Below are 26801 nucleotides of genomic sequence, written 5' to 3' on the forward strand. Positions count from 1 at the left end.
CTTGATTAAAAAATATTGTACATATAAAAATGCAGGCCTTAACCTAAGCAACACATTATTGATTGGTTTAACAGTACAGTGTTCCTTCGTCTTTCACTGAAAATCTGGTGGAGGACGCTAACTATGGATATAAAATATTCCTATTTAAGAAAAAAAATAAAAAGAACAATAATAGACTTAGGCTGGACTTGAAGATGAAACAGAGTAATTTTTATTAGGAGCTGAGAAGTACTTAACTGCTGGGGGGAAAATAAATATTTATTAAAAGTTATAGATGTTAGATGAGGACCCCACTTCAGAAGCTATTTTCATCGAACATAGACAATGACTGGGAAAGCAACTAATGAAAAATTTATCCAAGTTTAAGTTTAGTGAAATAAACTTTTGCTTATTTATTTCCCTTACATAAATCATACTCATTCAGTGCAGTGTCGCTCCATATTTGCCTTCTGGTCATCAAGTGGGACCCACCCTACAATTTGAGAACCACTGGATTAGAACATAATCTATGAAATTTTACATTAGAAAATTGTTTGTTGTACTATGAAACCTTTTGTAATACAAAGAAATGAAAATAAATATTATGTGATCATTTAAATTAATGAATCTAAAACTTTTCATGGTATATGACAGTTATTTCCAAAGAAAACAATGCAGACTGTTTTTAGTTTGAGGGAATGAAACTTTTATTTTGAAGAGTCAGAGCGGAAGTGTGATTGTATTCGCTTGCGGAACCTGAACACACCTCACAGCAGCAGCAGCTCTCTCCACTCGTAGCTCCACATACATACAAGACTGGCAGTCGCCGCCGCAACGAATGGAGGCGAACGGGTGGACGAGACATCACCAAGGAATTGTTTCTCTATCAAAATAGCTTCCCCTCGAACGAAAGGAGGATTTTAAACCGAAGATATTCCAGCGGGCAGAAGAAACGCCACACTATTTTTGAAAAGTCGAAACGCTTCCCCTTTTTTTTTTTCCTGCCCCCGAACAGATCGATCGCCTGTCATTTAAAAAAAGGGCGTGTGAGCGGGGTGAAGGCAGTTTTAACCATTTAATGTGGGTATATATGGTGTGTTAGATATATTTTTCTTACACCATCTGGGTCTGAAGGACACGGTCGAGGATGGGATGCACGCTGAGCACGGAGGACAAGGCGGCGGTGGAGCGCAGTAAAATGATCGACAGGAATCTGCGGGACGACGGGGAGAAGGCAGCCAGGGAGGTCAAGCTGCTGCTGCTCGGTAAGAAGGAGAAGAAGATGGGGAGGGTTGTTGGACTCGGTCGGTCGGTCGGTGGACGAACTTCGCTGTGTGTTCGCCTGTGTTAGTTCCAAGGGGCGGGAGATGGGGCCACGAAAGCCACACTAGTGTTTGTTAATTTTACGGTAAATGGTGAATTTTAGGTGGTGTCATTTATGAAGTGTTAACGGAGTTTCAATTCCGCATCGTTAGCATACTCCGCTCCCTGCCAGCTACAGTTAACCCACTGTCAACTCCGGTCAGTAAATGCAACATAACGTTAAATCCAAACGGAAAACGTACATTACTTAGCTTTACCAGCCAAATTACCCAACATATAACCTTAATTCGCGTTTAAATCTGGTCCATTCAAATGTAGTAGTCAAAATTACATACATGGCAAGTTTTTTTTTTTCTTTTCCCCCTTGTTGTTGGCATTAGATCCATTCAGGCGCCTCTGTAAACCATTTGTATTGACTAAATCCTTTCAACAATGGCACATTTCCTCTCGTCTGAGTCCAGTGCAATGCAGGGAAAATAGGCCCATGGCTCATTAGGGGCCCAGGCCTGACTGAATGTGACTGAAAACTTTGTTGAGTCCAGTCATTTTGGGGCGTTTAAAGGTCCAGCCTTTGTTTTCAGAATCAAAGTCGAGCCCTTTTGTATTATTTTTATCTATTATCTGCGGTTCTATTGTGTCTAAAAGCCAAACTGCACACCCTGTTGCCTTGTGTCATTTTCATGTCAAGTTCAAGAATAAGACTCAAACAAAAGGGCAAGTATCTTGTGCAACTAATGCGGAAAATTACAGTAATGAAGTAGAAAAAAAGATGTCAAAAGCCTCACAAATATGAGATTAAATAGCAACCGTTTAAAGGGACGGTTCACCACAAAATCAAAAGTACATATATTTTCACTTAAAGGGATAGTTCACCCTAAAATGAAAAATCAGTCATTGCCTACTCACCCTCATGCCAACTGAATGTCATGTTTTGTTTTTTAGTCCACAAAACCCTGCCAGAGTTTCACAGGAAATTGCACAATCTCAAAAACAATTTAAGTGAATGGTGACCAGTTTTCAAATGGGGGGAAAAAAACAACTGAAACAAAAGCACATACAATATCTCTGTACAGCTCGTGTGGTTCAGTCCAAGTCTCCTAAAACCATGACATGCCGTTCACTTGTGCACGCACACCATCACACCATCACACCATTACACCACACACACCCAGTTCAGAGGGTGTGGATGCGTACATGAGCGTGACTCCAAACTGAGGATCTACAGTGAAGATTTAGGCTAAAATCATGGTGTAAATGGCATCTTTGAAGGCAGCTTGGCATGTTGGGGCTTTAGGAGACTTGGATTACACCAGATGAGCACTATGGAGGAATTTTATGTTTTGTTTTGTTTTTTTCTCAGTTGTTTTTTTTTCCGTTTGAAAGTTGTTTGGGAAATTATGCAACACTGTTTTCCCATGAAACTCCAGGCACTGTTTTACGCACTAAAAAACTAAACCCAACCTTCATTTAGCATGGGGGTGAGAAGATAATGACTAAAATTAATTTGAATTCATTTTCATTTTTGGGGTGAACTGTCCCTTTTCAGGCTTATTTATGCAAACGAAACGAAAACTAACATTTGCATTTTGTAACATAAAATAGCAAATCTAAATTACTCAGTCCAGCATGCATGATGGGGAAAAACTCCTGGTTACTCAAGATAATCCACAGTCCTTGCTGTAAGCAGTTTCATGGAGGAACTATTTTCTTTTAACTGAACTACCTTGCACAGAAGGAAGCGTGCATCTAGTCACGGAGGAGAGATCATGGCAAACCCAAGGAGGAAGGATGCTATAAATGTTTCCATCCCATGCAGTCACAGGCATGACCCGCTCGTCCATTACGTTAAACTGCTCACAAGGTTTGTGGATTCTCTTGAGTGACTGGGTCATGACAGGGACATTGCTGTTGAGATGTATTTTATTTTATTTGTGCATCTAATTTAGTTATATTCAAGAGAGGGCAAACAGCTGATATCTCAAAAACTCAGAAACTCACACTTAAAATATTCTAGATGGACAAATAGCACTACAGGTAAGAGGGAAAGATGCATTTAACTTAAATTCTGTTAGATAAAAATAGCCCTTTAAACAAATCGCCATTGACAGAGCAGTTGTATGACGTGACATGCTGATGTAGAGATAGGTGCCTCATGATCCTTTCATTCCTCTCTGCAGTGGCCAAATTTGCATGACCTTTGTATACCAAACCATTAAGAATCCACCATAGGCTTTTACTTTAGTAAAGTGACATATCCCTTTAAAATCAACCACAAGGATTTATTCTGAAAGGCACAATACAGCCACTGAAGTCTTTTATACTTAATTATTGCCATTTCTTACATTCATCAGATGTGTTTTGTCATGTCGTTGCTCCTGTATGCACAATTATGTGAACTGCTTGCGTTCAGAAGCCGGCCATGTGTAAATTAATGGCATTACTTTCATGTGGGGAAACACTGTTATCCATGTAAATAGAGACCGTAGGTGAAAAACTTTTCCATGAATCCCCCTGGCTTTGGGAAATGTTGACATGCACACACATGGTATGTGGGTTACCAGGACACAAAGTCTCAAGGCAATATCAATATGAGGCAAACACCTGACAGAAGGCAGACAATAAGAGCTGTTAGTGGCTTTTGTGGGCAGATTTGTGAACCAGAGAAAGATAAACATAATTTCCTCTTTGCTTAATTTAGCTACTCTTTTTCTACCATTTATCTTGGTGTTCATTGAATCACACATCTAAATGGCACAATCCTCACATTTCTTGTATTTCTTGTGACATAACGTTTAGTGTGATGTTTGTGTAAACAAGAATGCACGTATTTTCCCGTTAAAGGTAGACCGCATTCCTCAGGTGCTTGGAGGCCAGATGGGACTTGCAGATTGAAAGACAGCAAGTCAGGTCAAGTTTCTGCTATGCTGCTGGATCGGCCGTTGCTCTTGACACAAACCTTGTGGCGTTAGTTTAAAGGGATAGTTGGGAGTTTTTGAAGTGAGGTGCATATCCATAGTCAGCGTATTACCTACAACAGATGGCGGTCGGCACATTCCAGGTCAGATGAAACAGAGAAGAGTCCTGGTGTAAAAGCTAAGCAATGTACTGCTGTGGACAGGATCAATAGCAAAATGTATTTTAGCCACCTAAACAAAATCTATTCATTTAAGTTTAATATTTTCAATATTAAATATTATAAAAGCCAAATATCACTCTCTTCAACTAACCAAACTTCATTTGTAAAAACAGTAATTTTACCAAAAACAAAACACTGTAGTTCCTGGTCTGGCGCTCCCTTGAATTTTTAGTTAATTTGTGTGATTGTGTGACATCTGTGTTTTAAAAGGTTAGTTCAGGTTCACCAAAGTCACACAATAATACAAAAAACGAACTTATGGAGGCAGCTGTAAACCAGCAACTCCTGTGTTCTGTGAGGTAAAATTACTGCTTTCGCCTATTGAGTCCGGTTGGTTTGAAGAGAGCGAAATTTGGCTTGTGTAACAACGGTTTCCTGTCACAAAACACAATTAATCAATTTGCTGTCAATTATAGAATTAATCACCAACTATTTTGATAACGGATTAAGTGGTTTTAGTCCTTTAGTTGTATTCTCTGAATATATTTAGTACATTGCTTAGCTTCCTATATTTGTAGGTTACTGGAGGTAATACACCGACTATTGATAAGTGCCTCACACAACCCCACTTCAAAGAATCCGAACTCTCCCTTTAACTACTCTCCGTTCTTTGTAGAATAGCTGTTTTTGTCGTGACACTTGTGTGCCAGGTCGTGTGGCCCCACGCGTGGCTGCGTTGGCACGGTCTCCTGCCATTTGTGTTTGATCCACTCAGCGTGATAGACTCCTCGGGTTACTGCCTGAGGTGACACACAGACGGGGCTGGAGAAGGGAAAAGAGGGCCCGTAAAATGAGAACGCTGCTAATGACCGAAGCATTAAAAATGAAAAGGCTCCGCTGCGGGGAGGCAGTGGGCCTGAGTTAGGAGTTTGAGTTGTTTACCTTGTGGATAAACACTCAGTGAAAATATACTGTTGGAGTTGTCGATTCGCCAGCAATTCTGGAGTATACTTTTCTCTAAACACACCCTGTCAACAAAGACAAAAAGTCAACAAAACATGTGGCTTGGTAGCAAAAGCCTGGCACAGAAGTGATGTATGCAGGGATAGACACTAATGTTTTTGAGCACTGGCCCCACTGTTTTTGAGCTCCTAAATTTAGTGCTACATTTTTTGTTGGGCCAAATGTAAATTTATGTAAAAACAATAAAGAAAAGGCAATTAACACAACCTTAATTGTGACACTTGTGTTGTCTACTTCCTATGAGTTGTGATGTGGTGTTTCCAAAGGCGTTGTTTCAGGCAAAAATTGAACTAAACTTCTCGGCTGCTTGAGGAAACTGGCGGCACACACCGCAGTACATTGTGTCCTTAGACGTGTCACTTTATAGCCACTTAAACTCCTACTTCCATTCACTCTTAGATTTTCCTTTTGTGTTTGGTTCTTCTGTAAGGTTCATGTCAGCGTTTTTTGTAGGCTTAGTAGTTTGCTGTTTTCATAGAATGGTGACCTAAAAAGTGCAAAGGAATCAGACCATTTGTGGAACTGTAATGTGTCCGTGAAGGCTTACAATATGTGGATAAAACTTGGTGGCCAATGGGGGCACAGAGTAGCTTTATTGGGGCGTTTCCATTGGCAGTTTTGGTTGTTGGTCTTTGGGGATATTTATGCATGTATTTTTTGCTAACGTAATGGTCTGCAGAGTGACAGGCGTTGCAGCCGCTCGACTTGAGTGACAATTAAAAGACACACCATCAAGCAGGTAACCCTGTTTAAATGCAGATGTAAATCCCTGCCATGCTGGGCTGACATTTAAAGTCAAACCAGGCCTTCACATATTCACATCTATATGAAAAATGGGTATTTGTGGCTACAGGCCATCTGGCCATGCTTAATGTCTAACCAAGGTATGCTAGATCACATGCAGGTGACCCCACATGTGTAGATATTTGTATATACAGCAAACCTCCGGTGGCTTGGTGAGCGGGTTCATGTGGTCACCACCTGGTTCTCCAGCACTGTCTTCAAATGTTAATCACAGGCTTATGCGCCCTCTCCCCATCACTGGCAAGAAATCATTACGCTGACGTAAAAGCCTCAATTTGCATGAAAGATGATTTGAATCTTTGCGAGGCTGCTGGCAGGCTCAGGTGTCTTTTGTAGAGAGGGAGGGAATGTGATCTTTTCCTGAAAACTGAACATATTTCTCATTTAGCGCTCCGTCTTTATTTGGCTCTCGTTTTATTTCCATCATCTCCAGGACCCAATTATCCTACTATTCATATCTACATGCTAAAATAGATTACAATCTCCTCAGCCTAATTACTCTTTCTATAGCTGTCGTGCAACTGTGGGAAGATTTTATTAATAATCTTCAGCCTTTGTCGTACTTTTGTCATTGTTATCTCTTTGAGGCTTTCCATATTTTTAATATTACATAACGAACATGTAGAGCACCATGACTGGTTCACTTATCTCACAGACGGGGGGCCCCCCCAATAATAAACACCTATAATCAAAGTAGTTAAATTGTTCACATGCCTTTATCGCTGTAGGCATCATTAGACATCTCTTTGTGCCAGTATGCGTGGGAAACAATCTTTTAGCTATCGACCTGCTTGTTGGCAGATCGATCCCTGTGGTCATTTCCCTTGGTGGGTAGCACTGCTCGGAGGCTCCTGGAATCCTTCATGAGTGACTCATACTTAAATCCCCCCAGAGGGAGTAGTGAGGGAGAGAAAAAGAAAGGGGAACTGAATAGTGAGTGAGAGGACCAATATATTATAAAGGTAAAATGACTGCAGGAGAGAATGCAAAAGAGGAAGAAGGAGTGGAAAACCAAGCGAGACAAAGGGGTGGAGGGTGTTGGGTTCATGTTGCTAATGTGGCATCACTAATGTGGTTAGCTTATTGTGCCAAATTTCATAAGCCCCGCTCAAGCCCTTGGCCTTCTCACCTAAAAGTGGACGTGTTGGGCTGGCAGCCCCCGTGAACCTCCTGAACCGCAGAAATGTACACTCAACAAAAATATTACGCAACACTTTTGTTTTTGCTCATATTGAGTTGAAGTTAAAAAAAAAAACTTCTCCTGTGCACACAAAAGGTTTAGTCCTCTCTAGTTTTGTTCACAGATTTGTTAAAATCCATGTTAGTGAGCCAGGTGACAGGTGTGGCGCATAGAGGTGCTGACTAAACAGCATGATAATTGTAGAGGTATACCTCAGACTGGTCACCATAAAAAGCCACTGTAAAATGTGCAGTTTGACTCAGACTGGGTATTCAATAGCTTTAATGGTACCGATACAGTGCATTGAAAAAAGCCTTGTTATTCAATACATAAGGAGTTTTGACAGATATTTATATTATTTAAGTAATCCAAGACGGTATATATTTGATATATTATAGATATCATTTTCATCCATCTCCAGTTATTCAGGTTGAGTAAAGTGCTTGTGTTAAAATCAGTTTCTCCAGCTGCTTCCAGATCTTTGAACAGCTTTTTCCCTTTAGAGTGAGCAATTATACCTTAATGTGTAGGGTAATATTCTTTTTGTTTAAATGGATTTAATATAATTGGTATTAAAAAAAAAGTATTGCTCAGGAGCTGTTATCAAAGTCAAGGTGTTGGGAGTGTTTCTGCATCGAAAATCTTTGAATGATATCCAGTTCGCTCCTGCGTCATGCTGCCGCTTTCTGCCACTTCAGTTTGACAGTGGTCAATAAAAATTCTGCTGCCTTTGCAAATTCAGACGATTAAGAAAAAAAACTGTATTGCTTTTGAACTATTAATCCTTTGGCTGGTTAGGTGAAAAATTATGCAAAGTCTTTGCAGATCAATGATCAGTGCCGTTACATAGAAAAAACTAGAAATAGGAGTCCTTTCAGTCTGCCTCCATCCTCCAAGTGGATGAACTTGACGTATACTACCTTATTTAATCTTTAACCTTTTATATCATTCAGACACTTTTATTTTGTCGTTTTGGGACTCATAAACCAAACTCCATTCTAAAAGCAGATGTTTTATGGTATTTCACAGTCGTTTAGTTACACTAAGACTCCTTCCTGATTCTCTTGGATCCACAGACAATCTGCAGACATGTCATTTACTCAGTAACATCATTAACTATCTTGTGATGAAGTGTTTGCCACAGACACACATAATACTGACTGGGCGCTTTTACAGTCAGTGATTGTTTTCATTCTCAAGACAAGGGCCTGACGTATAGCTGCACTCATTCATAGGGCGGCAGTTACTCTCTTTTTTTTTCCCAAGGAAGGAAAAATCATGGCACACATTATTCTGCCTCTGATTGGCTGGAAGTCGTTTTCGCTGGTTGGGTTGGTTAGGCTTAGGCCTGAGGAGTGATTAGTTTGGTGTCAGGGTAAGAATAACAGAGTAAACCAATCAGGCAGAGTCGGGCAAGTCATGACTTTTCTCCGTGCATCTCTGTGTGCTAAATTTTTTAACAAATTTGTGATCAAACTTTGAAGGAAATAACGCTTTTGTGTGCACAGAAAAACTCTGACTATGATTTGACCCAAAAGCCAGCAAGAGCTGCAGTGAATAAGGACCCTGAGAAAGAGCCAGTTTCATTAACTTTGGTTGGCATGCAGGCACGCACTGCACGAGAATTATCAGCAACATATGGCTAATCTATAAATGGTCCAGGCATGGGAAGCCATTTTAATCATTTTTGTCTCCATACTGCCATTGTTATAAAACATTCCTCGTCCCTTGTCTCCTCCTCGCTGCCTTCATACTTAGAGGAAGATCGACCAGGGGGAGCTCAGAGAGGAAAGACGTGTTTGCGGCTGTTAGATAGAAACGTCTCTGTTCTCTGTGGTGAAAAAAAAAATGAAGGGGAAAAAAAACCCCTTCATTTTCACTGGAGGGGTTAGCTTGGATTTTCCTAAAATAGTTTGAACCACTAGAAACAGAAACCAGCTGCTCCAGTGGTTTTGAGTCTGTAGCTGTTTCGGGGTGGGTGTATCAAAGCTGTGGGTGTGTAACATGACTCTGCATGAGGACCGATAGGTCAGGCCTGTGGTTCCATGTAACCCTTGAAGCTCTGTGTGTGTGTGAGAGTTAAAATCGGGATGCCTCTGTGTTTTGTATTCCTCAGGCCTGGAGGCTTCAACAAGATCCACACCCTAATGATATCACTGGTGTCAAGAGGCCAGAGCCAAGTCGCTTACATAAACACACAGCTCATGTCTCATTGATTATACTTACACGCTGATTTTATGATATGCGTCCAATTTTAACCATTGGAAGGCTTAGGATTAGTAGGCGGGCTTATTACCATACCGTTGTGCTGCTGGTTTCAGTTTCTTTCTGTAAACTGGCCCTGTTTATCTGCGAGGGATCTGTGTGATGAAGAGTAGAGGTAAAAGATTCCTCAGACTCAACATTTTGACTGTTACATAGATTCCCACAATGATTCACACAATTACAGTAGATTCCCACAATGATTCATCAAACATTATTTTTTATTTTGCCTTGGATTTCTCAACTAATGTGACACACCTCATGATCATTTCCCCTGAATTTAAACAGTAGTTCTCTATAATGACATCAAATAGAGTGCTGTATGAATGAGGAAATGAGTATGGCTGCTGTGATGAATTATTTTAATCATTTAACTGCTGATAATGTCTTGAATGTCTTGCTTTGTCTGACTAACAGTCAAAAAGCCTATGATGTTCAATTTACAGTAGAGCTGCAGTTGTCAGCTATTCAGTTACCACCGACTATTTTATCAATCCATTAATCGTTCTGAGTCATTTTTTTTTTTAAGAAAAAATTACAATTACAATTATCTGATTTCAGCTTCTAAAATGTGAATATTTTACAGATTCTTTTGTCCATTCTGACAACAAACTGAGTATCTTTGGGCTGTGGACCAAACAAGCCATTTGAGAACTTCACTTTGGGCTTTTAGAAGATGTCGTCAACATTTTGCACATAAAATAGCTAATTTATTAACTGAGAAAATGACTGAGTGAGTGAAATAGACAAAAGCAACAAATCATTACATTTGAGCTGCTAAAATCAGGGAATGTTTGGCATTTGTGCTGCGCAAGTGGCTGAACAAATGAATAAATTATCCAAATAGTTGCAGATTAATACAATGAACAGATTGACTAATCTTTTCAGCTCTAGATTTGCAGTCAGTTTATTCTCTTCTCGTAACATCCTGTCAATAAATACACTTCTTTTTAGCAAAGAAAGTAATTGGAAACACTAAGAAGTCACATCACTAGCAGTTACCTCAAAGTTTCCTTTATAAGGAGGCCTCTTTGAACTTCAGTGTGAGCTCATAGCCCGCCTGAAGTGCATTTTTATGCGTGCCACACAGAGAGGCACTGCATCGGTATGTGGAGTGTCTTTGGCATGGCGAAAATGGCTCTTGGGCAGGCCGAGGGGTGCGACTGCGCCAGCTCGCCGGCCAAGCCGTGCCCAGTCGAGCAGCGTATCTGCCGTCTGTGTGTGTGTGTGTCGCTCCCACGGGGATCCGCACAGCCAGTGTTTGGCCTCGGAGCACAGGGAGCTGCCACTGTACCATCGTCAACCCCCTCCAGGGCAGCTCCGGCACCCTGAGTGGTGACACGTAATTAAAATAATGTGTCCTCAGGTGATTCGCATCCAATTATACTGAAGGTGAAGTGCCAGGGCTGTACTATCAGCATGCAGTTATTGCTCAGGGAAAGTTTGAAGGAATTCAGACAGATAAGTGTGCACACTGCAGTAGGGAGCATATTTATGCATTCATTTTGTGTTAAAATTTTTATAAATAACACTCTGGGAGAGCTGTTACTGATACTGACAGCATGAATCAGGCTCAACTACAAGTGGCATGTGTCAAAAAATGCCTTATTTTTTTATTTAGCAACGTGAAGAAAAGTGGAACTAGATTAAGCAGATGATTTATTATGCAAGAGTAAACCATCTTGTCTCCTCTGACAGCATCACGAGGTGACACATAATGGTGCATTTCATGATATGCTTCCACTTCCCCTTATTCTGTTGTTTCTAGAGCTCAGAGTGAAGCTGGGGGTGTTTACTTTGGGAATAGGCGCTCTCAAGTGGTTTGAAAAATCTTCCCCAGTGGCAGAGGAGCGTTACGTCAGCGACAACTGGCCAATTGGCTCGCTATAACCGAGCCGCCGCTGCTGTAACATGAGGAGAGCACATTAGTAGATCTAATGCAGTTTACGGTAATACCCATTAGAGGACAAGAGTCTAATGAATGTGGTTTGTGAGGACATCACAGATGGCTTTGATTGGTAAAAGAAGGAAAAATAATAAAAGGGCATTTCCAAATGGTTGGTTATGGGGACATCAAGTACAGTAGAGAGGGAAAAGAGCAGCAGATGCATAATACATAATGGTCTCTGTGGAAGCCAACATGTCACACACACACGCTCACAACCACAAAGCCTCCTCAGGTGACTGTGGCCCCACACTAGAGATGTCCTGGATATAACAAGAGCAGTTGCCATGGCGCTGTGACGTTTGAGAGATCCGCAAAGCAAAAGCCGACGGTCTGATTCCCTTCATCCCTCCCTCCCCCCTCCCTTCACTCTTTTCATCACAGCGTTGTCTCAACTATGTCTCAACTACAACACCGTCAATCTAATTAGCCGCCGAGTGCCCCTCCATCCTGAAGTGACACCATGTTCTTCTGCACTTCACAGCTCTGTCGATAATAATCCATTTTATCGTTAGCCGCGCTCCACGTTAAGGCCAAGAGCCTTGATGATGTGAAGTTTTGGCTGATTAAATTCCAAACACACAGTCGGCTTACACAATGTCAGATTCAGTAGCACTAAAGTAGAGCAAGCTTAGCGAGCAAACCAATCAGTGTATCAAGCTGCAGCTGCCTGGTATAGAAGCCCATTTCTACCAATGTGATGGGGAAAAAAGATGCTGGAAGTCATTGTTAAGAGAACATTTCTAAAAAATAATGGGAAAGTATCTCAAAACATACTTAATATTTTAGAAAATCACTCAGTCTCAAGGCCTTAGTATCTTAAAATGAGAACATTTCTGAAAGTAAGAACAGCGATGTGCATGATTTGTCGACTATATGATTAAGTACTGCCACCCTTGCTCAGTTTAAGTATTTATCAACATTTTATTCTGTACAACACCAGTAGCCGCCCGCCTGTGGTCGGTGCCGCATCCCTCTCGCCCAGCACGAATGCCCCGATTGCCAGCCCCAGATGCTGTTAGAAGCAAAGACTGACAGATGACAGCTCATAAAAACCAACGCGATTTGTCAGTGTTTTGATGTAGAAAATGAAAATGAGGATGAATGTAGGCTGTGTCAGAATAAACTGGCATATAATCTCACGACTGTAGCAATGAGTGAACACTTTTACAGACACGGACATTAACCTGCAAGCAGAGCAGGCCGCTGCTTCAAATGACTTAGTGTCTCTAAATAAAGTCTAAGTATCTCATAATAATTAGTAACGTTCTTAAAATTAATGACTTACTAACTCAAAATAATGCAAAACTTTCTAGAAATGACATAGTAACCTAGCATTTCAAAATAATGAGTAAGTATCCAAAAATAATGACTCGGTATCTCAACATAACTAACAAACCTTCTCCAAATAATGAGTTAGTATTTCAAAATCATGACTTTGTTCTAGGGTTGGGCCAATGGATGACATGTCATCAAGCCACTGAGTCCTCCACCATCGTTACATCATGATTTAAAAATCGTCTGCATTTGAGATATTAGAGTTGCCTTAGAGTTGTCGCCTAAGTTCCGCTTTTTGACATCTGGGAGATAAAATAAAAAGAAGCTGTTGCTGCTGTTCATTGCACAATGTCTCCATGTGGTGTTTATTATTTTATTTTTAACTGCAGCTAAGCCAGAGGTCTTTTTATACCCTGAAACGATATCATTGTCCATTGCGATGTTTCACTGTGGACATCGTCATATGCCAGCACTACTTTGTACCTCAACATAATCACAAACCTTCTTAAATTATTGCGTCAGTATCTCAAAATATTGCGCAAGTGCCTCAAAATAATGAGAAACTTACTAGTTCTCACTCATTATTTTGAGTTACTATTTTGAGTTTGAGAGAGTTTCTCCTTGTAATGACTTACAGGACCTTTTTTTTTTTTTTCCATCATGTTGTTGGACATGGGCTTCCATAGCCTGGAGCAGAGGCCAGACCAGAGAATTAAAAACTGCTTTTAACTTCAAATGCTGAAGTCATGCACAGACCTCAAGTTAAACACACACACTTTCTCAGTTCCCTTTTTTGTTTTTGAGGTGGCTTTACTCCAATTTCACTTTCATGGTTCCTCATCATGCCGTTTGGCCACATTAGATCATTGTATGAAAAGCACTGCAAGTACTTTTTTTTTTTTTTTGTTAAATATGCAGAGGGGAAGTGAGCTGGTTGAGTTGAGCGTTAAAATTTGATAAGAAAAACATTTGGCTTGTTACAGGCAACATTAACTTCTTGAAATATTTACACTCTGTAATAAACCTCCCTTTCTTCTCTGTGTTTTCCAGGTGCCGGTGAATCGGGGAAAAGCACGATTGTCAAGCAGATGAAGTGAGTTCATTTTGCCGCTGTTGCACCTTATCATTCTGCACACTGCTGAACAATCAAAACAAACTTTTCTTCTCCTTCTTCTCCCTGTGTATCAACAATGACTTCTCTCATCAGATATGCATAATGGCACAGAGAGAGTGTTCATTTTCCACAACGCAAACAGTGTCAAACACCAATCATGTGTTTCTAGCATCTCTCTGGGTAATATTACGCTCTGCGAATCACACTACAAACAGGTACCATGCATAATGGATCATGAAGACAACCCAGCAGAATATATTAATATAGACTCTGCCTATACATCATCCACATGCTGCGTGTTTCCTGCATATGAATTACATTTTTATACATCCTCATGGATACACTCATCAAACCGCAGACACACACATGTCAGATGTGTCAGCAGTTGATTTCACTTTTGATTCTTTAACCATGAAGGATGTGCAGAACAGAAACAACACTGTTCCTGTAAAGACGTCATTTTAATCGCCATGAACAGTCATAAATCCACTGGAATACCAGCGTGCTGAGGATATCATTGTACAATATCTGTCTGATTTAAGGAAATTATTTACAGGATATACTAATTTTACCATAAAACAGTTGACAGATTGTTAGCTGACAAAAGTTTCCATTGAAAGGACAAATCCAGATATGTTCTTTGTTTTTCTTATTGTCACAAAAGCCCATTAAAAAGACCAAGCCAACGATGAACTGATCTAATTCATATGTAGAGCTGAAGCAGTTGATTGGTTTATCGATATATTTATTGAATTCAGTTGGAACAAAAGGGTTTTTGGCTGAAAGCCACAGACACAGAAACATCGAAAACAATGTTGGTTTTATGCTTTTAATATGATTTGTTGACAGTAACAGAAATGTTAAAAAGCCTCACCTTTTAACCACAAAATGTTTTTTAAGACAACAAATTGTTCATCAAGTCTGATTTTTGAATCAGTTTGAATTTTTCGGTAAAATAAATTATGGCAATTGTACTGTATTGGACAGGGCTCAACATTAAACTCTTTTTTTCCCCATATAAAGCTAGACTAAAATGAATCTAGTGCTGCAACGTCTATAAAATGTCAGAAAATAGTGAAAAATGGCCATCCCAGTTTCTCTAAGGTCAAGGTGATGTTTGTAAATGTCTTGTTTTGTCTGAGATCAAAAGATATTCAGTTTAATATGATAATAAACAGGGAAAGTGGAAAATCTCCTTACTTCAGACGCTGAAAACAGCATTTTCTGCCATTTTTTCATGAAAACTTACTTGGTCTGGCAAGTGAGTCACTAGATTTGCAAGCACAACATGGCATTTTATTTGCCAGGGACAAGTGGGCAATCCTTATTGTTGATTCCTGTTTTATACGATAAGTTTTATCCAGTGTAACTCTTTCACTCCTGTAACTGTAGAAAAAGTGTTTTTTCCTGGATAACCATGATTTAAGCAGCCAGAAATGAGAAGCATAGAGATCAGGGCCGTTGTGGCCTGACAATATTTCTGCAGATGTTACAATCATCATGTAAGGTCAGAGTCTGTTAAAAGAGATATTGAATAAAAGCGGAGGAGGAAAAAAAAATTTATAAGAAAGCTGAAAAAGAGAAGGCATTCAGCGGAGTCAACTGGTCAAGAAAAGCTGAGTTTTCTGACTATAATTGTAACATTTGAAACTGTCTGTTGTTTGTTTCAATGCTGGAAAAGGGCTCAACTGCTGACCATATTCATCCCCCCTTTTTCTGCAGGATCATCCACGAGGCAGGCTACTCAGAAGAGGAATGTAAGCAGTACAAGGCTGTGGTCTACAGCAACACCATCCAGTCCATCATCGCCATCATCAGAGCCATGGGGCGCCTCAAGATCGACTTTGGCGATGCCGCAAGAGCCGTGAGTGGAAGAGAGAGAGGACTGTAATTTGGAGGGCTTAGAGCTGAAACCTGAATTGAGTTTGTGGTGTTGGAAAACAAGCGGGTACTAACATTGAATAGTCTGTCAGCAAACGCTCTTGGGAAAGTAGTCTTTGCCCTGAATGTAGTTGAGATTTCGGAGGTCTTTTCAGGTTGTGTTAAAGGGATAGTCTGTATTATTTGAAGCAGGTTTGTATGAAGGAGCAAAAGGGAGCAAATCAGTGTACTGTGGTGGACAGTGAAATGTATTTTAGCCCCTTTAAAAAGATCCACCGAAAAAAATCAACATCAGTTTAAGTGTATGCTATATTTCGATTATTTTCACCACTTCACATTGCCATCAGACTGCCTTTTCTGACAGGAAGCTGCCATTATATAAGCCAAATATTGCTCTTTCCAAACAAACCAGACTCCATTGGCAAAATCAGTAATTTTACCTTGCTGGTTTACCACCGCCTCAATCTGATAGTTTGTTTATGTGACTTCTGTGTTTTTAAAGATTAGTTTTGGATTCACAGAAGTTAGACAATAACACAAATTAACAGATAGAGGCAGCATTAGACCAGCAACTCCCATGTTCTGTGAGGTAAAATATTCGATATTGCAACTTACGATTTTTGTTTGTTTTGTTTTTTTGTTTCTAGACCATGGGATGAAGTTAAATGCAATATTATTGTGACTGCAGTGCTAATTTGCATTAGCATGTTAATGGGAATTACCATTATGAGTTAGCATCGAGCTAACGGACTGAGTGCTAGTTAAATATAAAAAACTTAACTTACTTAAGTGGATGGACCCCTAATGTTTGTATTTCTACAGTGAGAAACATCCGTGTTGGACACATGTATAGACAAGACAGTGAAATAAGAGAGCAAATTATTTTGATAATTTCATTAGCAGCTGTCTCTAAAATGTCTTTCTAACCCTGTAACTGGCATTTCACTGCAGTAGCAGATTAATATGAATTTTAACGGTGGTGTAATGACTTTGACCGTTGATTTATGATATTGACTTCTACTCGCCTCCCCTCCCAGGACGACGCACGGCAGCTGTTCGTGCTGGCGGGCTCCGCGGAGGAAGGCTTCATGACGGGAGAGCTGGCCGGTGTCATTAAGCGGCTGTGGAAGGACGGAGGTGTTCAAGGATGCTTCAGCCGCTCCCGCGAGTATCAGCTCAACGACTCAGCAGCATAGTGAGTCACAGACACACATACACACACACACACACACGAACAGCAGAGGTAACAGTTGCAGAGCTGGGCAAAGTTGTGAGTCATGCACTGAAAAGACTCAATGGTCCTACACACAATTTATGTCAACAACTTTAAATGGCAAAGTCTTCCACGTCACATGACCAGACACAAAAATTACAACCATTCCAAACAAGTTGCCTCTCCTCTCAGAGAGCAGAAAGCTGCAGCACCATGCATCTGTCTGGACCTTTACACTGTCAATATTTGCCCTCCTCTGCCAGGCTTCAAGAGCAGTAGCTGGAAAGACTGTTCAATCTTTGACCTTACGCCTCAGTGCAGGAACATTCGCCACATGCTTAAAAACAAATGCAGAGAAAAGCTAAACTCTCGGACTCTTTTCCTCGGCCGGCCCGAATCTTTTCTAAATTGTGTAAGAGCCCTTGGAGTTGAAACAAAATGATATAATCACAGGGCAGCTCCCGTGTTTCGCTGGGAGAAAGGACATTATGTTTTGCTTCTGCAGAACAAACATAACCGGTTGCGTCGCAGGCCGAGGGGAGCCAGAATTGTGTTGGCCATTTTCTAATTGGTTCGTCTAATCCTGCTGTCCAGGGGCTTTTTGTGAATAGGAAACACCATTGCTAAACCTTGTGTGTTTTTTACTCAACTTAATACCTTGGAAGACAAACAAAAGGCTTGTCTGCGTGAAGGGGAGATTACTTGTGTTTGTCTGGTAGCAACTGGAGGCCTTAATCTCTCTTCCTTGTAATTTATCAGCAATAACCTTGAGGTATTATATTAGCTTGGGTCTTTATACACCCAGAGTGTGAAAACGTAGGTTTATGTGTGACGACCTCTATGCTTGCAGCGTATGTGCCCATATAATGACACCAAATATTAAATCTGTGAGCATCAACACAAAGGTCAGGCTCCAGTGTAGCAATTTAGACAGGAAATAAAAGAAGTTCAGAGTATTTTTTAGAGTTAAAGTTAGGGTAGGCAGTATATTTTTGGAATCATTGTGCAAAAGTTCCATAATAACACTTCAGCATAATGTAATTTAAGTGGTCTGAGAGAAAACTAGACTTCTGCTCCTCCTCTTGGCTCTGTTTTCAGGCTTTAGAGAATCTAGCCTGTGATTTTAGACTTCAGACAGTCACAGGTTGGTTAGATGGTTGATTGTTGAGTCTCATTCCCAAAATGTCACAACCTGGGAATAAGACTCAACCATCAGCCATCTAATAAATTTTAAATTTTAGGTAGTTGCTTTAGGTTGGAAGATAAAAAAAATCAATCACTTTGCCAAAGTTTCAAAACAGATAAAAAAAAATAGATGTAGACTACAGATCCTCCATCTGACAAAGTAACTCTAACATACTTACACAGGTAGATGTGAAGGAAAATTCTGACAGTAGCATTTACAGTTGGACAAATATCGAGTTGTGCCAGAGATAAATCTTGTCCGGACTGGGGCCAAAGTGCTTCTGACCCATCTCCAAATGAGTTGCAACAACTGTCTTCTCCTTCTCCAAAAAACGTGTGATGTGAGACCAAAATTATGTCTGTGCAGAAAGAGGAAGAGGCCTTTTAAAAGTTTCTGTGTTCAGCTCTCATCACTGTTTTTTTTGCTGTATTTCACTGTTTCATGTTCGGTTTTAGCTGGATGGGAGTTGCTCCTGATTAAAACCCAACATTTCCTGACTAATAACAAAATAATAGAGGACGTTTACTGTGTAGAGTCTGGATGTGTTTAGCCGTAGTTTCACAGCCACTCAACTCAAGGCACGAGCGTCATCAGTTGTTATATCAGTAGTAAGACACACCTTCAAGTGGGCAGCCTTGTTGTAATGGAGATGCAAATCTCTGCCACACTTGGCTGACGTGGCAATTCGAACCAAGCCAGCACATGTGTGTGGAAAAGGGGCTTAAGTGGGCTGTTGCAAAGCCACAGTACATGCAGCTGACTTTTAACGAATTTAAATTCTTAAAGTTTAGATGCCTGCAATAGCATTACAATCAGCATAATATAGGGGTTTTTATTTGGTCCAGCGTGCTGTACAGTATTTTGGAAAATTTAGTTTATGGGTTTTAGTAAGATAAAGGAAAAGAAATCATGCTAAAATTATTAAGAACAAACAAAATTCTATCCACCCATGCATTCTCTCTACCTTTATGTTCCCCTTCACCGCCAGAACAATAAAGCCTAGAGCAGGTATTTGGCTAAATGTGGGACAGCACCCTGGACAGATGGCTAGTCTATTACAGGAATAACACTGACAAACACATTCACAGTTAGTAGAGAGTTTTCAATTCAGCCGCATCTCCATAGACCCAGAGAGGGACCCAGGGGGAATCCATGAAACACAGAGAAATCAATGCACAAACATCACTGAAAATGCCGGGGCCTGTTTTTCTGTGAAGCCGGAGCTCAAACCACTAAGCCATCATGTGTGAATTTACCACAGGGAAATTCTGCAGCTTATCTTGTGACTTAACTGTGCATTCAGCTGTTTATCTTCACCTGTTTTACAGGAGCTGAAACTGTCAAATTTTACCGTTGTTTATGGGTGTATCCTAAAGGGACAAGTTGTCTGATATATGCTGAACTCTTGACTTGTTTTCAGTCTGAAAAATGTTGTATCTCTGAGAATGCACTGGGAGGTGTTTGTTCAACTGGTATTTAGACTTGACCCCGATACCTCTGACACATTTTCTCCCACTTGTTTCCCGTCCCGCTCTCTTTCTCGCTCCGTTTTCTCTCTGCTGTTCTCCCCTCCTTCTGTCCTCCTTCTTTTCTTTGTTCCCTGCTCGCAGCTACTTGAACGATTTGGACAGGATATCCCAGGCCACCTACATCCCGACTCAGCAGGATGTCCTGAGGACCCGAGTCAAGACCACAGGCATTGTGGAGACGCACTTCACGTTCAAAGACCTGCACTTCAAGTGAGAATTTCCTCGCTGTCACAACTGGCTCAGGCTCAGAGTGTTTCACAGGATGACTTAATGAGCTTCTCTTCCTCTTTCTGACTCACTACCATAGAAATTCCCTTTTAAATATGTACAGCTGTGAGTTGTGACACAGCGCGTGAAGGTGTTGTGAGCATCACATGTGACTCAGTCGTGGCTCAGAAATGGGAAGTGAGGGCAGCAGGTCTGATGATGTCACGATAGCATACGTTTATGTGTTTACTCTGTCTTTTCTAGTGCAGCTTAAACAGTCATGATGACACACATCATCATCACTGTTATATATTACAGCCTATTTACCTCACTTCTGTAAAGTAGTCGGTGCTCTGTGTCATGTAGGAATTACACAGAATTGGCTAAACAGCCATATCTAAAAGAAAATCTTCATCTTCGTGGTTTTTACAGGAGCTGAATGTGAAAAGTGTATCAGAAGTCTCAAACATCCTGGAAAACATTCTTTCCCTTAGCTGAAAATGAACTGGCCCACCAAACTATCTATCAGAGCTCCCCAAAACGGACAATTTATTTTTGTTGTAATTATGTTTATGATCATATTAACATTCAGATGGGTGAGAGTATTTTGATTAGGCTGCTCTAAGTTATCACATGTGGCACATGCAGGTTGGATGACATTATAACATCAGCAAGTGGCTGAAGCTCCAAGTAATGTCGGCTAAGCTGCATCATCCTTCAGATGTAAATATAAGTCCCAGCTGGCTGGTAACTGTGGTTTTTATTAAGTGTGTAGTTTGTTTTAAATGTTTGAATCATTCAAATTGGTCATAATGTTTGGCTCAGTTGTCAAAGTCGACGTATTTGCTCACTTGCTCCAGCTGCAAAAGTTTCACGTCTGTGATTCAACTCTGGCTGGGAGCAGTGGTTTCAAATGTGTGTTGGTTATTGTTGACACAGTTGGATAATAATGAATAGGAAGCCAAGGTCAAAACAATGAACGGGAGCCCGACTGTATGTGAGTCAAACACCGTCTGAATACTGTCCAGCAGTACTTTGTTACTTTGCTAGCATTGTTCCTTCAAACATAATGCTGCATTGTTAAAGATTCCACTGTGAGTAATGAGGGTAAAGTGTGGTCTGATAAACTGATAAGAGCCAGTATCAGCTAATGATCCCTGCAAAAAGTTCAGTCAAGATTTGTCTGTGGCCAGAATTGTCCGCTTAATAGGCTTAATGATAATGATCATTTTTATTTACATAGTACTTGCCTAGAAAATGACACAACTGGCTTTAGAAAAGAACAATACAAAGTGTAAGACAATGATAGAATACGATAAAAATTAAAATACAACAACAATATTAAAACGGAGCTTTAAAGCAGAAATATAAACAAGTTTATTGCCACATACTGAAATGTTTCTGTCCTCTAATTCAGTGGTTCTCAAATAGGAGTCTGTGGACCCCCAGGGGTCTGTGGATCTCTGCCAGGGTTCCGTGAAAAGTTTTCATTTTAGTTCTAATTGTCTTCCTCCTGCCAGTTGTACACCATGACCCACACCATCATGCAAACAAAAAGGGAAACTGGCGCCCTGAACAACACATTTCTCATGTTGTTCTGTCACATATGAGGCAAAGTTTAAAAAAAACAAAAGAGGCTACATCAAATTATTTCCGAGGATGTACTTGAGGGTGTCCTCAGTACATTTTCTATCATGTTTAAGTCAGATTTCCACAGAGAGGAACGTATTCCACAGTCCCAGTCTGTCTTACCCGATAGATCATCATTGAAAGTGTCCTGGAAAAGTCCTGGAAACGTATTTCTACCAAGGAGTGGGACTTGGAGTTCATACTGCTTTGGCATACATTTAGTCAAACCAAACCAAAGTAATAAAATACCCCCACATTTGTACCTTTGTAGTGAGCCAGTGGACAGTAAACACAGAGCAAAAGCTGGAAGTCTCCTTCTTCCTCTGTTATTACACAGCCATTGTGTGGTCAGTTAAGTACAACCACTGAGTACTCTGTGCACCGTTGATATTTTGTCAAAACTATTTTCAAGTAACAATAGACAGAGAATTTCTGTTTCCCTTCCCTTTTATCACCAGCTGTCGTCACTAAACGCTGCGGCAGGAGCTCTTCCAGACTTTCATTTTATCCATTAGGTTTCATTAACGTTGCTCGTATGTATGTTTACATCTTCACGTCTTTCCTCCCTCCAGAATGTTTGATGTCGGCGGTCAGAGGTCTGAGAGGAAGAAGTGGATCCACTGCTTCGAGGGTGTGACCGCCATCATCTTCTGCGTGGCCCTCAGCGACTACGACCTGGTGCTGGCCGAGGACGAGGAGATGGTGAGTCCTTCAGCCTCCGACTCGTGGAAGTACATAATAAATAGCGGCCACTCTGTTTTGTCTCTGTTTCTTGGAATAGTGATGGATCAGAGAAGTAGGGATTAAAGGATAAGCGTCCGTTCAAGATCCTTTCCATGTTTATGGATCAATGATCGGCATCACCTCCCTTTTTTTTTCCCCCTCAGAACCGAATGCATGAGAGTATGAAGCTGTTCGACAGCATCTGCAACAACAAGTGGTTCACAGACACCTCCATCATCCTCTTCCTCAACAAGAAGGATCTGTTTGAGGAGAAGATCAAGAAGAGTCCTCTCACCATCTGTTACCCAGAATACGCCGGTAAGACTGACAGCATTTCTGAGAACGTGTTCTCAAAGTGGCTCATTCATTTGAAAACACCTCGCTGATGATACATGTTGTTTAAACGCAAACGTGTGGATTCTGTTATTAAAACAGAGGATTATAAAATAGTTGCAGCTTTGTTGCTTGTTTGCTGCTATTCTTATGCGTGTCTGCTAAATACAACCAGCAGGCAGTTAGCATAGCTTAGCATAAAGACTGGAAACAGAGGGAAACTGTTAGCCTGGCTCTGTCCGAACCCTATCTACCAGCACCGCAAGTCCACTAAGTATCACACTGTACATAATTGGATTCATTTGTTCACACAGTTGCTACTCTTTTGCCTAAGAATCAGAATAGATAATAATATAAATTTCCCTTTACTGTCTGTTTATCTGCCACAGTATTCTTTCTTAAATGACATTCACTGAATGTAGACCCAATATACGCTGCACCCATGAAAAGCAAAATGTACACTTGTTTTATCTATTAAAAATATCAAAATACACAATTTGAAAAATTGATTACTGACTAATGTTATCAGCATGTGTGGGAGGTACTGAAAGAAAAGCCCTGCCGATGAAACTGTAAGCTTAAATTTAAGGTATCAGTGGTATGTTGGCTCAAAAGATGCTGTGTTTTGTCTGTTGTTGCAATCCTCATCGGAAAGCACAGATTTGATTGGCCGAGTAGCATCATGTGAGATGATTTAAAATGTAATGCAGCTGGTCTGTGAGTTTCCTGAGACACTAAATATACTTGATTACCGTTTTTTACTGATATTGTAATGATTTGTATAAAAATAGTGAAAATTGCTGGGATCTGTACCAAACAAAGATGTTTTCTTCAGGGTTTCTGCAGGTCCTTAAAAAGTCTAAAATCCAATAATCAGAATTTTAGGCCTTAAAATTTGTCAAATACAACTTTGACTGGTCTTAAGAATTGATTTATGATATTACAAGAAGTTGGATTGAACTTAATTCTTTCTTTTAAAAGTGAGAAAAAAGTTTAGAAGACTATCAGTCACTTAAATTGCATTCTTACTGACAGGATGAAGTCCAGCCTCACTCACTCCTCAAACAATACAAATATACAGTTCCACTGCCCTTTTTCTCCCGTGTTGTGCCTTCCTGGCTCGTTCATTTCCCGCTTCCTCGTCTTCCTCCAGGCTCCAACACGTACGAGGAAGCAGCTGCCTACATCCAGTGTCAGTTCGAGGACCTGAACAAGAGGAAGGACACCAAGGAGATTTACACCCACTTCACCTGCGCCACAGACACCAAGAATGTGCAGTTCGTCTTTGACGCCGTCACCGATGTCATCATCAAGAACAACCTGAAAGACTGTGGTCTCTTCTGAGGAGGACGACGATGAAGAGGACGTTTTTTTCTTGGTAAGGGACTCAACCGTCTTTAAACGACCATAGATCAAACCAGGTCCTTTTTTCCTGCCTCGTGTGAATTTTCTTTTTCAACCGTGTTTGATAAATTGGCTTTAAATGGTTTCTTTTATAAAGGAGCCATATTTGGAGTTGACCGCAAACATGCGGCGTAATCCATCATAATCAAAAGCATAATTTAATCACTGGATCTCAGGAATCAATGCCTTCTTTTATTAAAGGCTTAAATGCATTTTCTGCTCCATTTAGATGTTTTGAAATGATAGCAGCGAGACCGAGCTCTCGCACTGAGGACTCCCACCTGTCCCTCATGTTTGTGTCTCTGTCCTCTTGTGTCCTCAGGCAGTGGAGCCAGTTTATTGTGCATCTTTGGTGGGGAAGATGAGAAGAAGAGTCGGGAGGATCAGTCACGGACCAGTGCTGTACTATATGCCACTTTTAACAGCTTTATTTATGTTTTTGTCTTGGAACATTTTGAACTAGCGTTACGACATTTGTGTAGGATGTTTGTATCATTGTAAAAGCGTCGCCGCAAAATTTTCTGCACATTTTTTTTTTCTCCCTTTTTTTTTTTTTAAAAGAATTTACTTTCCGTTTTGTTTTTAATTTTTGAGGAGATCACGTTTTTTGCTGTTCCTTCTGCCGCTGTCTCTGGAAAAGGAAACTTTTTGCTGTTGGTGGAAATGCTTCTTTTCTTCCTTCCCTACAACCAAAAAAAAAAAAAAAGGGAAGAAAAGGGGTACAACTTTGAGTCCAGTTTGTTGGTACTTGTGCCTTCGCATGCCTTTTAACTGCGGTCGTAGTCCCAATGCTTGTTCTGTTGCCTGCTGAATTGTTCTACACATAAAGAGGTAAACTGTTTTCATATGTTAGTGTTCCCTGCTATCTTCTATGTGCACACCACTGAGCTATCAGGAGGAGGAGGAGGATTTCCCTCTGGTTCTAAAAGGTACATGGGTCTCCATGGTGACCAACATGTAGCCTCCACAGTCCCCTAACCCCATCCCCCCACCCGCCATGACAATGGATGGCCTACTGGCCGATCACGCAGTACAATACTGAGATGTATATTGTTACATTTACCCCAAAGGTCCGGGGTTCTGGTTTTTAAACGGTGTACAAAATATCCATTCTTCCCAGCCATTCAGAAAATGGTTAGCTGAGGCACCGAGCTTATAACACGCTCGAGTGTTTAAAGTGCAAAGACCAGAGTTAGGCACATTTTAATGTATATTTTAATGTATTTGGAGGTGGTGGTGAGGAGAGAAAAAACTGAACCACAGAAAAGATGGTTGCAAAGGTGAGGATGAGGTCTGAGCGCTCATGGATCCTCTCTGGTGATGATTTGAGCTGCTTGAGGATCCATGAAGCTTTTCGTTCAGGCGACGGAAACCGAAAGACGGGTCAAGGGAGCCTGGTCTGTGATGTTAGATCAGTACGACTTTGCCAAGACGAAGTGATACATACGGTCCTGGAGCTGTTCATATAAAGAAACTGCCACAACTGTCGATGTATGTGTATGTTCTCCACGGACGGAGAATCTTTGTAGACTCATCTCCCTTATTTTGCTAATAAAAACCATTTACAAACCACATGGAGTCGTTGCATCGTTATACACATCTGTCTTCAACAGCTAATGAAGCATCTCACACTAATGAAAGCTAAATTATTGCACTATTAATCAGCGGCTAAAGTATTTCTGCTCTCCTTTCTGGTGTCACGCTCTCTGGAGGCATAAATCAGGCTACAGATCATTAAAATGTCTGAAATTCACATTCACTAATAAAAGGTCGTAAAGGCATAATGTGTAACATTTTCCCGAAAAACACAAAAACTATATACAGACTAGAAGTGTGTATTTACTTGTTTTGTCATTATTTTGCTGTGCACTGGACATTTTATCAGTCTAAACGTTTGAGGTCCTGGTAATGAGACTCAGCTATTGGCTATCCTTGTGGTGCGTTCAAGAACAGCTTGGACAAATCATACTTTATCTACCTATAAAAAGTATTAGTTTTAAATTCTGCTTTGGAAGGTCTTCAATATTTATTTATTGAGAGCTGTGAGAGGCCGATCGACACTGAGTCTTTTTTTTTTTTCTTAAAGAGGAGCAGCAGCGTGTTTTTTTTAGTGTTGCTAGGCAACCACCAACCTTAACAAAATCAATGAAAACAGCTTACCTGAAATCTCAAGTGCCTGCCTTCAGGCCGGTGCTTTCTGTTCAAATCATGGTGACTGTGGTTAATAAAACCACGTAGCTCCTGGTATCCAGCAGCAGCCACCGCTGACTTGTCCTCCGAGATTGTTATTTCTAAAACGCTAACGATGTCGGGCGCTTTTCCTTGCTGAGTTTAAGTTCAAGTTTGACTTTCAACATCCTGTTAAAACACAAGGTGTCCAGAGTGCAATTAGCAGTGCGCAGACCACTTCCTGCTCGACAGATGCCTCTCACTGCCAAAACTGTGCTCTGTCTGACTGGGGCCTAAATTTGATCTAAATGTCTCTCCAAGCACCGAACGCCTGCACATTAATTCTTTGGCGACATCAACAAGAGTTGAATTTGAATGCCTCTGTTATCCTGTTACAGTCTTTTAGGTTTTTGCTATACGGGTTTGCAAATTTTGGCCACTTGTGACCACCGTAGCATCTGCCTGGATGCACTCTGCTGCTGGGATAAGTTAGCCTTTAAGGCTTTCTGCCAGAAAGCCCATCTTAGTTAGATTTAGGGTTTA

The 26801-nt window shown here is 40.7% G+C and overlaps 1 protein-coding gene across 1 annotated transcript; it reads left to right on the forward strand.

The window, feature by feature from the left end:
• Nucleotides 1-744: 744 nt before the first annotated feature.
• Nucleotides 745-25661, forward strand: gnai1 (guanine nucleotide binding protein (G protein), alpha inhibiting activity polypeptide 1). The gene is made up of 9 exons (XM_084710929.1): nt 745-1244; nt 13921-13963; nt 15707-15848; nt 16903-17060; nt 19875-20003; nt 22202-22331; nt 22517-22670; nt 23839-24063; nt 24412-25661. The coding sequence occupies exons 1-8, from the start codon at nt 1127-1129 to the stop codon at nt 24027-24029; spliced, it is 1065 nt and encodes a 354-aa protein (XP_084567055.1). The 5' UTR covers nt 745-1126; the 3' UTR covers nt 24030-24063; nt 24412-25661.
• The last annotated feature ends 1140 nt before the right edge of the window (nt 25662-26801 follow it).

This window comes from Lutjanus erythropterus, chromosome 22 (genome assembly GCF_056507025.1).
Source record: "Lutjanus erythropterus isolate fLutEry1 chromosome 22, fLutEry1.hap2, whole genome shotgun sequence".
Classification (NCBI taxonomy): domain Eukaryota; kingdom Metazoa; phylum Chordata; class Actinopteri; order Lutjaniformes; family Lutjanidae; genus Lutjanus; species Lutjanus erythropterus.

Coding starts and splice junctions, on each gene's coding strand:
- gnai1 (XM_084710929.1), top strand. CDS start 1,127: ATGGGATGCACGCTGAGCACGGAGGACAAGGCGGCGGTGGAGCGCAGT. Junction 15,849..16,902: donor TTGGCGATGCCGCAAGAGCC/GTGAGTGGAAGA, acceptor CTCCCCTCCCAG/GACGACGCACGGCAGCTGTT. Junction 20,004..22,201: donor TTCAAAGACCTGCACTTCAA/GTGAGAATTTCC, acceptor TCCTCCCTCCAG/AATGTTTGATGTCGGCGGTC.